At 48.8% G+C, this 12,713-nt stretch overlaps 1 protein-coding gene across 1 annotated transcript; it reads left to right on the top strand.

Annotated features, from left to right (window-relative positions):
- Positions 1–216: 216 nt before the first annotated feature.
- LOC100653700 (class I histocompatibility antigen, Gogo-B*0101 alpha chain-like) lies at positions 217–4,910 on the top strand. Its single transcript, XM_064282663.1, has 8 exons — positions 217–388; positions 670–939; positions 1,191–1,466; positions 2,074–2,349; positions 2,448–2,570; positions 3,011–3,043; positions 3,178–3,225; positions 3,393–4,910. Exons 1-8 carry the CDS (start codon positions 325–327, stop codon positions 3,395–3,397), a joined length of 1,095 nt encoding a protein of 364 aa, XP_064138733.1. The 5' UTR covers positions 217–324; the 3' UTR covers positions 3,398–4,910.
- The last annotated feature ends 7,803 nt before the right edge of the window (positions 4,911–12,713 follow it).

Here is a 12,713-nt window from a genome sequence, read left to right as displayed (position 1 = left end):
AGTGCAGCAAAGAAGGGTCGGTGCAGGAGGAGAGGGGTCAGGGCAGAGTCCCAGTGCCCGGGGTAGGCACTCAGGTCCGATGGCGGTGTCAGGGGTGGGATGCCCTAATGTTGGACATTCCCCGTCTCCCTGGAGTTTCACTTTTCCTTCTCACCGCCTGTGTCAGCTCCTTCCGCCTGGACACACTTGGCGTCACCCACTTGTCACTACAATTGCGTCTCCGATTTCTGGAGCAGCCAATCACCGTCACCGCGGTTCCGGGTTGTAAGGTCGGTTCGGAGCGGCCCAGACGCAGATTCTCCCTAGAACCCCAGTACCCGGGTCATGGCGCCCCGGACCTTCCTCCTGCTGCTCTCGGGGGCCCTGGCCCTGACCCAGACCGGGGCGGGTGAGTGCGGGGTCGGGGGGAAAACGGCCTCTGCGGAGGGAGGAGCGAGGGGACCGCTCGGCAGGGACGCAGGACCCTCGGGGAAACCGGCACCGCCCAGAGCCCCCACCCCGGCCCTACACCGCAACCCTGCTCCTCCCGTCGCCCCTTCTCCGTCCACGAGCCCCTCACCCCTCACCCCTCACCCCTCTCCCCTCTCCCCTCCCCGCCCCCATCGACCGCGGACCCGGGCCCGCGCGGGGAGGGAGGGGTCGGTGATCTCAGCCGCTCCCCGCCCCCAGGCTCCCACTCCCTGCGGTATTTCGACACCACCGTGTCCCGGCCCGGCCGCGGGGAGCCCCGGTACATCTCCGTCGGCTACGTGGACGACACGCAGTTCGTGAGGTTCGACAGCGACGCCGCGAACCCGAGGATGGAGCCGCGGGCACCGTGGATTGGGCAGGAAGGGCCGGAGTATTGGGATCGGAACACACAGATCGCCAAGGACAGCGCACAGACTTCCCGAGAGAGCCTGCGGACCGCGCTCGGCTACTACAACCAGAGCGACGCCGGTGAGTGAGTGACGCCGGGCCCGGGTCGCAGGTCACGGGTCCCCTCGTCCCCACGGCCGCGTCGCCCCGAGTCCCCGGGTCCGAACCTCACCCTTTCACTTCCGAAGAGCCGCGGGGATTTGCTGCAGTTTCATTTTCACTTTAGAACCGAGTGGGCTTGGACTAATCGCCATACTGACCCCGTGGGCGGGGCTGACCCCGTGGGGGGAGGAGTGATCGCGGGGGCGGTGCTGACCTGGGGGCGGGGTCAGGGTCTCACACCATCCAGTTGATGTACGGCTGTGAAGTGAGTCCCGACGGGCGCCTCCTCCACGGGTACCATCAGTATGCCTACGACGGCGCCGATTATCTGGCCCTGAACGAGGACCTGCGCTCCTGGACGGCGGCAGACACGGCAGCTCAGATGTCAAAGCGAAAATTCGAGAATCGCGGGGTGGCGGAGCGTTGGAGGGCCTACCTGGAGGGCACATGCCTGCAGTGGCTGGGCAAATACCTGGAGAACGGGAAGGAGACGCTGCAGCGAGTAGGTACGAAGGGCCACGGGGAGCCTTTTGGTCTCAAAGGCTGGGACTCTTCCCTCAACTGGTGTCCCACAAAGAGGGTAGGAAAATGCAATCTTCGCCAGAGTACCCTCCTACCATGGATCAGGAAGGGGAGAAGTCCCAGATCCTGTACCAGAGAGTGATTTGTCCAAAGCGTTCTCCATTCTCTCAGGGACAATTAGCCGATTCAGTCTCGCTGAGCGTAAACGGGGAGATGATCCCTGAAATAACAGATGAGCTGTCCCCTTTGACCGTGGCGTGGCCTTGAGAACTAGGGGGTACTCCTTCTCTCAGCTGTTACACTCTGCTCCACATCCAATGTCCAGGTGTCCTGCGTCTCTGCCTCCACCCATATCAGGGCCAGAAGTCCCTGTTTTCCCCGTCAGAGACCTGGAACCTCCTGTCCTGGACTGTCTCACCCTGATCCTAGAACTTTCCAAGGAATAGGAAATTATCCCAAACCCCTGCTCCAGGCTGGTGTCTGGATTTTGCCCTTGATCCCCCTCTCAATGCCCTGTGTATTCTCTGATGTTCACATGTACCCTGTGAGAGGTATCAGAAAGTTCCTAAATGTTTTGATTCTTTAACTCAGACCCCCCAAAGACACACATGACCCACCACCGCATCTCTGACCGTGAGGCCACGCTGAGATGTTGGGCCCTGGGCTTCTACCCGGCGGAGATCACCCTGACCTGGCAGCGGGATGGGGAGGACCAGACCCAGGACATGGAGCTTGTGGAGACCCGGCCTGCGGGAGACGGGACATTCCAGAAGTGGGCAGCCCTGGTGGTCCCCACTGGAGAGGAACAGAAATACACATGCCGTGTGCAGCATGAGGGGCTGTCTGAGCCTGTCACCCTGCGATGGGGTAAGGAGGCAGCCAAGGGTGGAGCCTCTTCTTAGGGAAAGCAGGAATCCTGAAGACCTCCAAGGAGTCAGTGCTCCTCATCTCCCTTCTCTTTCCAGAACTGTCTTCCCAGGCCAGCACCCCCAACATAGGGGTCGTTGCTGGCCTCCTTCTCCTTGGAGCTGTGGTCCTTGGAGTTGTGGTGGCTGGAGCTGTTTGGATGTGGAGGAAGAAGAACTCAGGTAGAGATGCGGATGAGGTCTGAGTTTTCTTGTCCCACTGGGGGGTTTCAAGTCCCAGGTAGAAGGTTTGCCCTATCCTGCCTCTTTACAGGTGGTACCATCCACACACATGCTGACACAGTCTGGGACACTGTGTGCTAACAATGACCCTTTTGTAAAGCACATTTGAGAATGAATGGCAAATCTCTCACCTTAATTGTTCTGGTGATGGAGACCTGATTCCCAATAGTCACAGGTCACAGAGGAAACTTCCTGCTGAGTGGAGACTTCCAAGAGGGTGGTTAGTTCACTCCCTGTACATCTTTGCTTGTATTTCCTTATCCTGCCCTGGGTCTGCAGTCACAGTTTTGGACATGTTCCTGGGGTCCAGGACTAGCCGGCTCTTCTAGGACCTCGTGGTGTTGTCTCCCCCAATCTCACTGAATGCTTTCTTCCCACAGGTGGGAAAGGAGGGAGCTACACTCAAGGTTCACGTAAGTATGGAGAGAGGGAGGCTGATGCTGAGACCTTTGAGCTAATGTAGTTGGGAGCCTATGGGGGAGCCCATGATTCACGTTCCCCTAGCCTCAACTTCTATGGGCTCTGACCAGATCCTGTTCTTTTCCAGGCAGCAACAGTGACCAGGGCTCAGATGTGTCTCTCACAGCTTCTAAAGGTGAAACCCTGGGAGGCCTGACATGGAGGAGGGTTTGGGACAAAGGGGACATGACTGGGTCATGGGGATTCTTTGAATTTGGACGTTTTGATCATGTGTTAGGCTTTCAGGGTGTCAACAGTTACAGTGACTGACCTAAATTTGTTCATGATTACTTTCTTCTGTAGCGTGAGACAGCAGCCATGTGTGGGACTGAGTGATACAAGATGGGTTCATGCCAAGCTTTGTGATTCAAGAACCCCTGACTTCTCTTTTGGCAACTGGCCTCTGAATGTGTCTGCGTTCCTATGAGCATAATGTGAAGATGTGGGGAGACTGCCCACTCCTGCCCGCCAGATCTTCTTCTCCACACTGATCATGATTGATATTCCCTGTTCCTGCAGAGGTGGGCTGGAAAGTCTCTATCCCTCACATAACATCCTGTCACTGTGATCTGCAATGTTTCACTTTTCTGTGGAAAATGAGAATCTGAGAACGAATTTGGTTATTCATATTAGTTGGGGTTGATGGGTTAATTAAAGGAAATGAAAATTCTGAAAATTGAAGAGAGAAAATAAATGCAAACCTGAGAATGTTCCAGAATCCATGTGTTCACTGTCCTGAGTCTGTCATAGGCAGGGTTGGGAGAGGGCAGTGGAGGAGCTGAGCACGGACAGGGCCTGTACCCAGTCAGTACTCGGGAAAGTGTGGACTTTGATGTGGTCACTCCATGGCTGGGTCATCTTTGCATCTTCATTGTCCTTTTCCCTTTGGTAGAACCTTGTCCCACTAGGACCTGTGGTCACAAGGACTCAGGTATCACCCGGGCCTTGTCTTGTCTTCAAAGCTGTGGGCAGTGAGGGTTCTGTGTGGCTGGGCTAGCCTGGGCTCAGGTCCAAGCCTGATCCTTTGCCCCCATCATTTGTGTGATTATTTTTTTGTGTTTGTTTTTTTAGAGGATTATTCCGTTCTTCTTGTGTGTAAGTTCTGGTCTCATTTGCTCTGGGTGTCCCCCGTCTCTGATAGCTGCAAGAATCACTTTGTCAATGTCCCACAAGACCGTGGGCATCCCCTGCACACAGGAGTCTCTGTGGTAATGAGAGATGAATTTTCAGACTTGTCCAGATCCTGCTCTCTTTCTAGGACTGTTCCGAGAGTGAGTCTTGTCATTTTTTCCCTAACCTTTTTTAGAAAGGAGTCAAGTAGTTACTCATCGTAGATAAATTTTTGTTTTGTTTCCATCCTTTTCAGCTCCCCCACCCCACTCTCACTGCCCTTAGCTTTATAACCCTAGTGCTGGCTCCACTCCATCCCAAACTTAGGAATTCATCAAGCAGAGGCTAATTTAAATTCACTGTTGGTTGTAATATATTTACCCATCAGCCAAGGATCATTCTTCCATGAAGATGAAAATAAAATTGTGTGCTGTAGTGTGCCGAAGGGTGGGTGTCTTGGTCATCTACTGCTGCTTTAACAGAAATACCACAAGTGACTGGCTTTAACAAAGAGAAGTTTATTCTGTCACAGTCCAAAAAGCTAGAAGTCTAAATTCAGTACGCTGGCTCCAGGGGAAGGCTTTCTCTCTCTGTTGGCTCTGGAGGAAGGTCCTTGTGATGCAGCAGTCTTCCCTTGGTCTGGGAGCATCTCAGTGCAGAAACCTTAGGTCCAAAGGACATGCTCTGCTCCTGGTGCTGCTTTCTTGGAGGTGTGAGGTCCCCACGTCTCTCTGTTTGCTTCTGTGTTTTATATCTCAGAAGAGATTGGCTTAAGACAGAACCTGGTCTTGTGTATCTCATCGATATAACTGCCACTAATCCATCTCATTGCATCAGGGGGCAAGGATTTACCACATCTAGGAAAATCACATAAAATGGTGGACAATCATACAATACTGGGAATCAGGACCTAGCCCAGTTGATCGATATTTTTAGGGGACAAAGCTGAATCCATGACAGTGGATGTAGGGGATGGGAAGGGGTAGAGGGAGGGAGGAGATAACAGCCCTTGTGAGAAAAGTCCAAGCGGCGTTAAGGTCAATGTGAGTGGATGTTGTGTTGCAGCTACCACAAAACAGTTTTTGGTCTATAAATAAATAAATAAATAAAGACACTGCCTCTAGAATGGGGAGGTGGTCTACACTACATTGATCATTCATTCTACTGACATTTGTTGAGCGATTACTATACAACACATTATTTTTGCATCTGGGAAACACCAGTTAATTAAGAACAGAAAGTGCGGACTTGTGGAGCATATGTTTGAGCACAGAGAGATAAAGTATAGTCTGTAAGCACAGTGTATTATTTTCCTTGTTGCTGTAACAAATTATCACAAGGTTGTTGTGAGCTGCTGTCCAGTTGGTTCCAACTCCTAGCGACCCTTTGTACAACAGACCGAAACACTGCCTGGTTGGTCGTGCACCATCCTCACAATCTTTTTAATGCTTGAGCCCATTGTTGCAACCACTGTGTTAATCCATCTCATTGTGGGTCTTCCTCTTTTTTGCTGAACCTCTACTTAGAAAGTGTGATATCCTTCTTGAGGAACTGGTCCCTCTTGATAACATGTCCAAAGTACACAAGACGAAATCTTACCATCTTTGCTTCCAAGGAGCATTCTGGCTGTACTTCTTCCAAGACAGATTTGTTTGTTCTTCTGACAGTCCATGATATATTCAATTTTTTTTGCCAATAGCATAAGTGAAAGGCATCAATTCTTCAGTCTTCCTTATTATTGTCCAGCTTTTGCATGCATATAGAGGGATTGAAAATATTATGGCTAGGGTCAGGCACACCTTAGACCTCAAAGTGACATCTTTGCTTTTTATCACTTTCAAGAGGTCTTCTGCAGCAGGTTTGTCCAATGCAATATGTTGTTTGGTTTCTTGGCTACTGCTCCAAGAATGTTGATTGTGGGTCCAAGTAGAATGATATTCTTGACAACTTCATTATTGTCTCCATTTATCATGATATTGCTTATTAGACAGCTGTTTTCTGTCCAAAAAAAAAAAAAAGAGGATTTTTGTGGAGGTGTAATCCCGATGCCACATCCTACTTCATATACTCCAACTTCTCAGATCATTTGCTCAGTGTAAAGATTGAGTAAGTATGGTGAAAGGATACAACAGTGATGCACATCTTTTCTGATTTTAAACCACTCAGCATCCCCATGTTCTGTTTGAATGACTGCCTCTTGGTCTTTGTACAGGTTCCTCATGAGCACAATTAAGTGTTCTGGAATTCCTGTTCCTGTCAGTGTTATTTATCATTTGTTATGATCCACACAGTTAAATGCCTTTGCATACTGAGTACTAGATAGGTAAACATCTTTCTGGTATTCTCTGCTTTCAGCCAAAATCCATTTGACATAAGCAATGATATCCCTGGTTTCAAGTCCTCTTCTGAATCTGCCTTGAATTCTGTCACTTTCTTGTGGATGTACTGCTTCAACTGCTTTTGAATTATCTTCAGCAAAATTTTAGTTGCGTGTGTTATTACTGAAATCGTTCAACAATTGTCACATTCTGTTGGATCTCCTTTCTTTGCAATGAGCACAAATATGGATTTCTTCTAGTCGATTGGCCAGGTAGCCGTCTTCCAGATTTCTTGGAAGTGACATAAACAAGTGCATGCTTCTAGCATTGCATTCATTTGGTGAAACATCTAACTTGGTATTCTGTCAGTTCCTGGGGCTTTCAATGCAGCTTGGACTTCTTCAGTACTGTTGGTTCCTGATCGTGTACTACCTCCTGAAATGGTTCGACATCAACCAATTGTTTTTGGAATAGTGACTCTGTGTATTCTTTCCATCTTCTTTTGATGCTTCCTGTGTCTTTCAATATTTTGTTCTTAGAATCGTTCAGTATTGCAACTTGAGACTTGAATTTTTTATTCAATTCTTTGAACTTGAGAAATGCTGAGTGTATTCTTCCCTTTTGGTTTTCTCACTTCAGGTGTTTGCACATTCAACTCTCATGTTTTCCTTTGTCTTCTAGAGCTGCCTTTTGAAATCCTCTGTTCAGCTCTTTCAGTGATCATGTCTTCCTATGCTTTAATTACTCGACATTCAAGAGCAGGTTTCAGAGTCTCTTTTCATACCGATTTTGGTGTTTTCTTTGTTTACTGTTTTTTTTTCTAATGACCTTTTGCTTTCTTCATGTATGATGTTCTTGATGTCATTCCACAGCTCATCTTGTCTTTGGTCATTAGTGTTGAATGCATCAGATCTATTCTTGAGATGGTCTCTAAATTCAGGTGGCATTCACTCTAGGTCATATTTTGGCACACACTTACCACAAACTTAGTTACTTAGAAATAACACAAATTTATTCAGTCATAGTTCTGGAGGTCAGAAGTTTAAACTGGGCCTGCAGGGCTGCACTCCATCTGGAAGCTGTAGGGGAGAATCCCATTCTTGCCCTTTCCATCTTCCAGAGCCTGCCTACTTTCCTTGGCCCTCGGCCCCTTTTCCATCTTCAAAAGCAGCAGCTTAGAATCTCCTTTCTGACATCTGATTCTGCCCTTACATGTTCTTTTCTAACTTTGTCCTTCCTGCCTCCCTCTTATATATATCTTGTGATTACATCACTGGGTCCACCAAGATAATCCCAGATAATTATCTAATCTCAAATTCTAGAGTTCAAACGTCCCTTTTGTATATAATGTAACATGTTCACAGGTTCTACAGATTAGAATGTGGACATCTTTGGCGATTATTTTTCAGCCTACCACAGAAGTAAATAAGGAAGGTGTTTATGTGAGAAGATGGTAAGTGCTATGAGGAAGGTGACACAGAGTGTGGGTGTGTGGGGCCAGGAAAGACAGCTGTTTGAACTTGGATGGGCAGTGTGGGCTTCATTAAGAAGGTGACCTTTGAGGGAAGAGTTGAAGGACATGAAGGAATTAATCATCAGAATGTCTGGGGAAGTTCTTTCCTGGCAGGGGATCATCCATTGCAGAGGCACTAGGAAAGGGGCATGTGACTGTTTTCTGGGGTCAGCGAGGAGACCAGTGTGGCTGCAGCAGAGACATTGAGATAAGGTCAGAGGTGTGGCCACACCATGTAGGGACTAAGGATATTGGAAGAATTTTGACTTTTACTCTGGGTGAGATGGTGAGTTACAAAACAGTAGTAGAAGAGAGACAGTGTAGGACTTCTTTTAAAAAGGATCACTGTGGGAGGCTTTCCTGAGAATAGAATTGAGAGGTGAGGAGTGAGGAAAAGAGTGGGAAAACAGTAGAAATTTAGGCCATTATTTGAGATGGTGTTTGCTTTGCCTGGGTGTGAGCAATGAAAATAGTGGGAAGCGATTGTATTATGAATATATTTTGAAGATGGGGTTTACAAGATTTCCTAATGGACTGAATTTGAAGAACAAGAAATGAAGAGTCAATGAGGACACCAAATACTATGGACCGTGCAAATAGAATCAGTGGAGATGGGGGAGACTCTAGAATGAACATGTTGAGGAGGGGGCATCCCAGGCATGCACTTTAAGAAATGTTGAGTCTGAGATGTCTCTTAGAAATGCATGGCCCCTGGACAGCCTTTCACCTCAGTACTGAAATCGCCCCTGAGGTTCACCCTTCAGACAAAGATTAGACAGGCCCATAAAGCAAAACAAGACTAAATTGGCACAGCATCCCTGGGGAAAGGACTTGAAGGCAGGAAGGGACAGGAAAGCTGGTAATGTGGAACCCAAAATCAAGAAGGGCAGAGTGTTGACATGTCATGGAGTTGGTATGCAATACCACAGAACAATCTATGTATTAATTGATTAAGTAATTTGCTCTGCAAACCTTCATCTAAGGTACAAAAAAAGCAAACAGCAAAACAAAACAAGAAATGCAAGCGAGGTTGTTGGGCTTGCAGTTGGACATACCAGTCTGGATATCAGTAGAGATGTTGATTAGAGAAATAGATTTGGGAAGTGAGATTGTATAAATGATATTTAAAGCCATGAGAATGGGTAAGACCTCAAAGAGAGTGATTAGCTATGGAAGAAACAGGAAGAAAGACTGAACCCTGGGCCCAACAGTGCTAAGCCATCTGATGAGACTACACACAAGCAAACTACAGAGCTCTGACAGAAGGCAGAGCAAGATCAGGGAGTCCCAAACTTTCTATGCAAAGAATCACCTGGAAATCTCTTTAAGATTCAGAAGGTTGGAGTAGAGAAGAGTTTCTGTGTTAATAACGAGGTTGGTGCTGATTGATGCTGCTGGTCTTCAGATCATACTTATAGTAGCAAGAATGTAGACCGTGGCTTCCCGCATGTCTGTGCATCATCCTCCCCTGGAGCACTTGTTGTTTAGTAATTCTTGGGCTCTGGACCCAATATTCTGAGATGATTGATCTGATGAGAGGTCTGTGTATGTTGTAAGAAGTCCCACAAGCACTGCTGGTGCTCAGCCAGATTTGGAACCACCGAGGTCAGTGATCAGGTTAGTACCCAGGTTGATGAGGGATCTTAAAACTACATTTAAGTGCGTTTGTTCCTGGGAGAGAAAAAGGAAAACAAATATCATCAGTTATGAGATGATGTTGGGAGATACATGTCATTTGTGTATTGGGAGGTGTAGCCAGGTAGAAGACTTAGCAAGTGGCTCACAGCTCAGCAGAAAGTAACTCTCTGAATGCTTGCTCTCTGAAAACTCCTCACACTGATTTTTCATTCACTTCTTGATGCAAACAGAATCCAAATTTTTATAATTGAAACACAAAGCAATTTATGTGTGTGATCTTGGGGCTGATTTCATTTTGAGGAAAGCCACAGAACAAGGCTTGAAGCCATACAGCCACAATCCGACCTTTGATCATGTCCCACATAGAAACCACAGCTTCTGCTGCTGCCTCAGATGCCACTGCCCACACCACTGGCACCCCTGATAGTGGACACTGGCCTTGTAACCAAGACAATTCTCCCTGGTACTCCTTGCAACTGGATGTCACTACTGCCACTCACACCACCGTTGCCAAGTGTATTCTGCACAGTCCCAGCTTCTCTGTGTCACTGTGTCCTGAGTCAGAGTCCAGCATGTGGGTGCCTGACTGGTGGAGCCTCAGCCCCGTGCCCATGTTCAAGTGCAAGGGTGTTTGGGAAAGTGAGTTTTCCTCTTTTATAGAGGGATTTTTTTTCTTTCCTGCTAAGACTTTTTAAGTGGAATTCTCCTAAGGTAGGAAGAAAGTTCTTGTGCTGGGGGAGAGGGAATGGGGGCTACAGAAAGAAAGAGGAGTGTCCATTCCTAAAGCAGTGTGTGTGGGTGTGTGTGTGAGAGAGAGAGAGAGAGCACCACCACTTTGGGACACAGCGGGCAAGAGTGTCCTGTGGCAGAGGAGGGGTCTCAGGGAAAGTTCTCAGTGTCTCCAGGTTTGGATCTCAGGATATCAGCCTTGAGGGCGGTCCCTGGGATTCCGAAGAGGACAAAGAAGGTGTGGAGGCCACATAGTGGGAATGTGCACCCGGTAGTCCATCAACTTGGGACTGTTACATAAGTTTCACTTTTCCTTTGCAATCTCTTTCAGGTTGTTCTGCCTGCAGACAGATGACACTCTCCAAGGTTGGTTCATTGGGTGTCCGGTTCTAGAGAAGCTGACCAGAGTTAGTTTACTTCCACAAAGGAGCCTAAAGGGAACCAGCGCTCTCCACCGACTCTGTGGGTCAAGGAACCCTCCTCCTGCTCCTGTTGGAGGTCCTGGTCCTGCTGTTGTTGAGGTGACACGGGGTTGGGAGGGAAACTATCTTTGGGTGGAAGAAGAGGGTCGTCCTTGTTAGGGGCGTGAGTCCTCATCCCCTTTGGATTTCTCCCTTCCTCCCTCTTCCTTAACTTTCTTTTCCTGTGGTCCCTGATACCTGTTGGATCCCCATACCTAGGGGAGAGCCCCAGTGTTGTTTGTACTTTGTTTCAGTTTAGATTTGAGCCATGCCGACACTTGTTGGGGCCAATGACCATCTTAAAGATGAAGTAGGCGGGCAAAGAGTGGGTGGGGCCGAGGTCTCACCCTCTCCTCCCCCAGTGCCCCCTCAACTTCAGGCATAGGAACCCCCAGCCTCCTGTGCAATATCATTACTTTGCTGGCCAGGGGCAGATTCCAGCTTCTTGATGGGGACCTGAGTTCCAGAAAGGTGACAGGACAGAGGAGGGGCAGCCAGCTGGGTCAGTGGAGCTTCCAGGCCCCAGGGAAGCAAGGGCCTGGAAATGCTGCTTCACTCAGGGAGAAAGAGCATGGGGCAGCCTCCCTGGACCTCCCTCAGGTGCAGTTTGCGTCCCCCAGTGGTGTCCCTAAGGACAAGAGGGAGGATAGCAACCATCTGACAACCCTTCCCCCAGTTTATGGTGTTCTGATGGGGAGAATAAGAGTTTAGGTCTCTGGATCCCAGGGCTTTCTGGGACATTTAGGGACCATGAAGCTTTGGGTGGGGAAAAAAAAAAAAAAGGTCAAAGGAAATAACTGAACAGCAGTTTCTTAGGGACCCGGCATGGAGATCAAGCTCTGTTGGGGTTTCTCTCAGACTTTGCCCTAAACCTCTGTCCCAGGCCTGCTGCTCTCCTGACCCTGTCTTTACCTGTGAAGGACCAAAAGCCCCTCTTCCTGTCACTGACAGCTGAAGCCTCCAAAGTGTGTGGGCTACAATGTGCTTTAAAACAGCATTTCCTTATAGACTCCTGTGGTGGGTAAAGCTAGTGCCTAAATTTCTCATTTTCCCTCCCCAACTGTCCTGTCCATTCCCATGGTGGTTAAATGTGCCTCCCTTTAAGGGATAATGGGAAGAAAATCAAAGACTGAATTCTTTTTGACCCTTTTTCACAGATTCATCATTTACACTCATGACCTACCATCCGGTCTCTGACCATGAGGCCAAGCTGAGGTGCTGGGTCTGGAGCTTCTACCTGGCAGAGATCACGCTGACCTGGAGCAGGAGCACGAGGATCAGACCCTGGACATGCAGCCTGTGGTCACCAGGCCTTCGGGGAACAGGACCTTCCAGCATTGTGCGGCTGTGGTTGTGCCCTCTGGAGAGGAGCAGAGATACACAGGCCATGTGCAGCATGAGGGGCTGCCTAAGCCCCTCACCCTGAGATGGGGTAATGAGGGAAAGGAGGGCAGAGCCTCTTGTCAGGGAAAGTAGAGGACTTTCTATGCACCTCTAGTATGGTCATGGCTGAAGCCTTGGCCTCAGGACTCCTTACCTCCCCTTCTCTTCCCAAAGACACCTCCACAGCTCACTGTCCGTATTGTGGAATCTTCATATCCTGGTTCTCCTTGGAGCTGTGGTAGCTGAAGCTCTGGTGCCTGGAGCTGTGATCTGGAGGAAGAAGGGCTCAGGTAGGGGAGGGGTGGGAGCTTGTGTCACTATTGCTTCATGTGTGAGTCCCCACCCCAAGTGGCTGAATTGCCCATTTCCTGGGCCTGTTTCTGCTGTGTCAGAGATAATGACCCCCGAGACATGCAGGAAAATCTGGCAGGAGGCCTGGTTCACAGGTGGGCAGGACCTCAGCCTGGATAAG

The sequence above is a fragment of the Loxodonta africana genome, chromosome 1, assembly GCF_030014295.1.
Source record: "Loxodonta africana isolate mLoxAfr1 chromosome 1, mLoxAfr1.hap2, whole genome shotgun sequence".
In the NCBI taxonomy this organism is placed as follows: Eukaryota; Metazoa; Chordata; class Mammalia; order Proboscidea; family Elephantidae; genus Loxodonta; species Loxodonta africana.
Note: the sequence above shows the minus strand (reverse complement) of the source record. Positions and strands in the feature narration are given on the sequence as shown.

Excerpts from the sequence above, each read along its gene's own strand:
- LOC100653700 (XM_064282663.1), top strand. The coding sequence starts at position 325 with ATGGCGCCCCGGACCTTCCTCCTGCTGCTCTCGGGGGCCCTGGCCCTG. Across the intron at positions 940-1,190 it reads CTACAACCAGAGCGACGCCG|GGTCTCACACCATCCAGTTG; the intron begins GTGAGTGAGTGA and ends GGGCGGGGTCAG. Across the intron at positions 2,350-2,447 it reads GCCTGTCACCCTGCGATGGG|AACTGTCTTCCCAGGCCAGC; the intron begins GTAAGGAGGCAG and ends TTCTCTTTCCAG.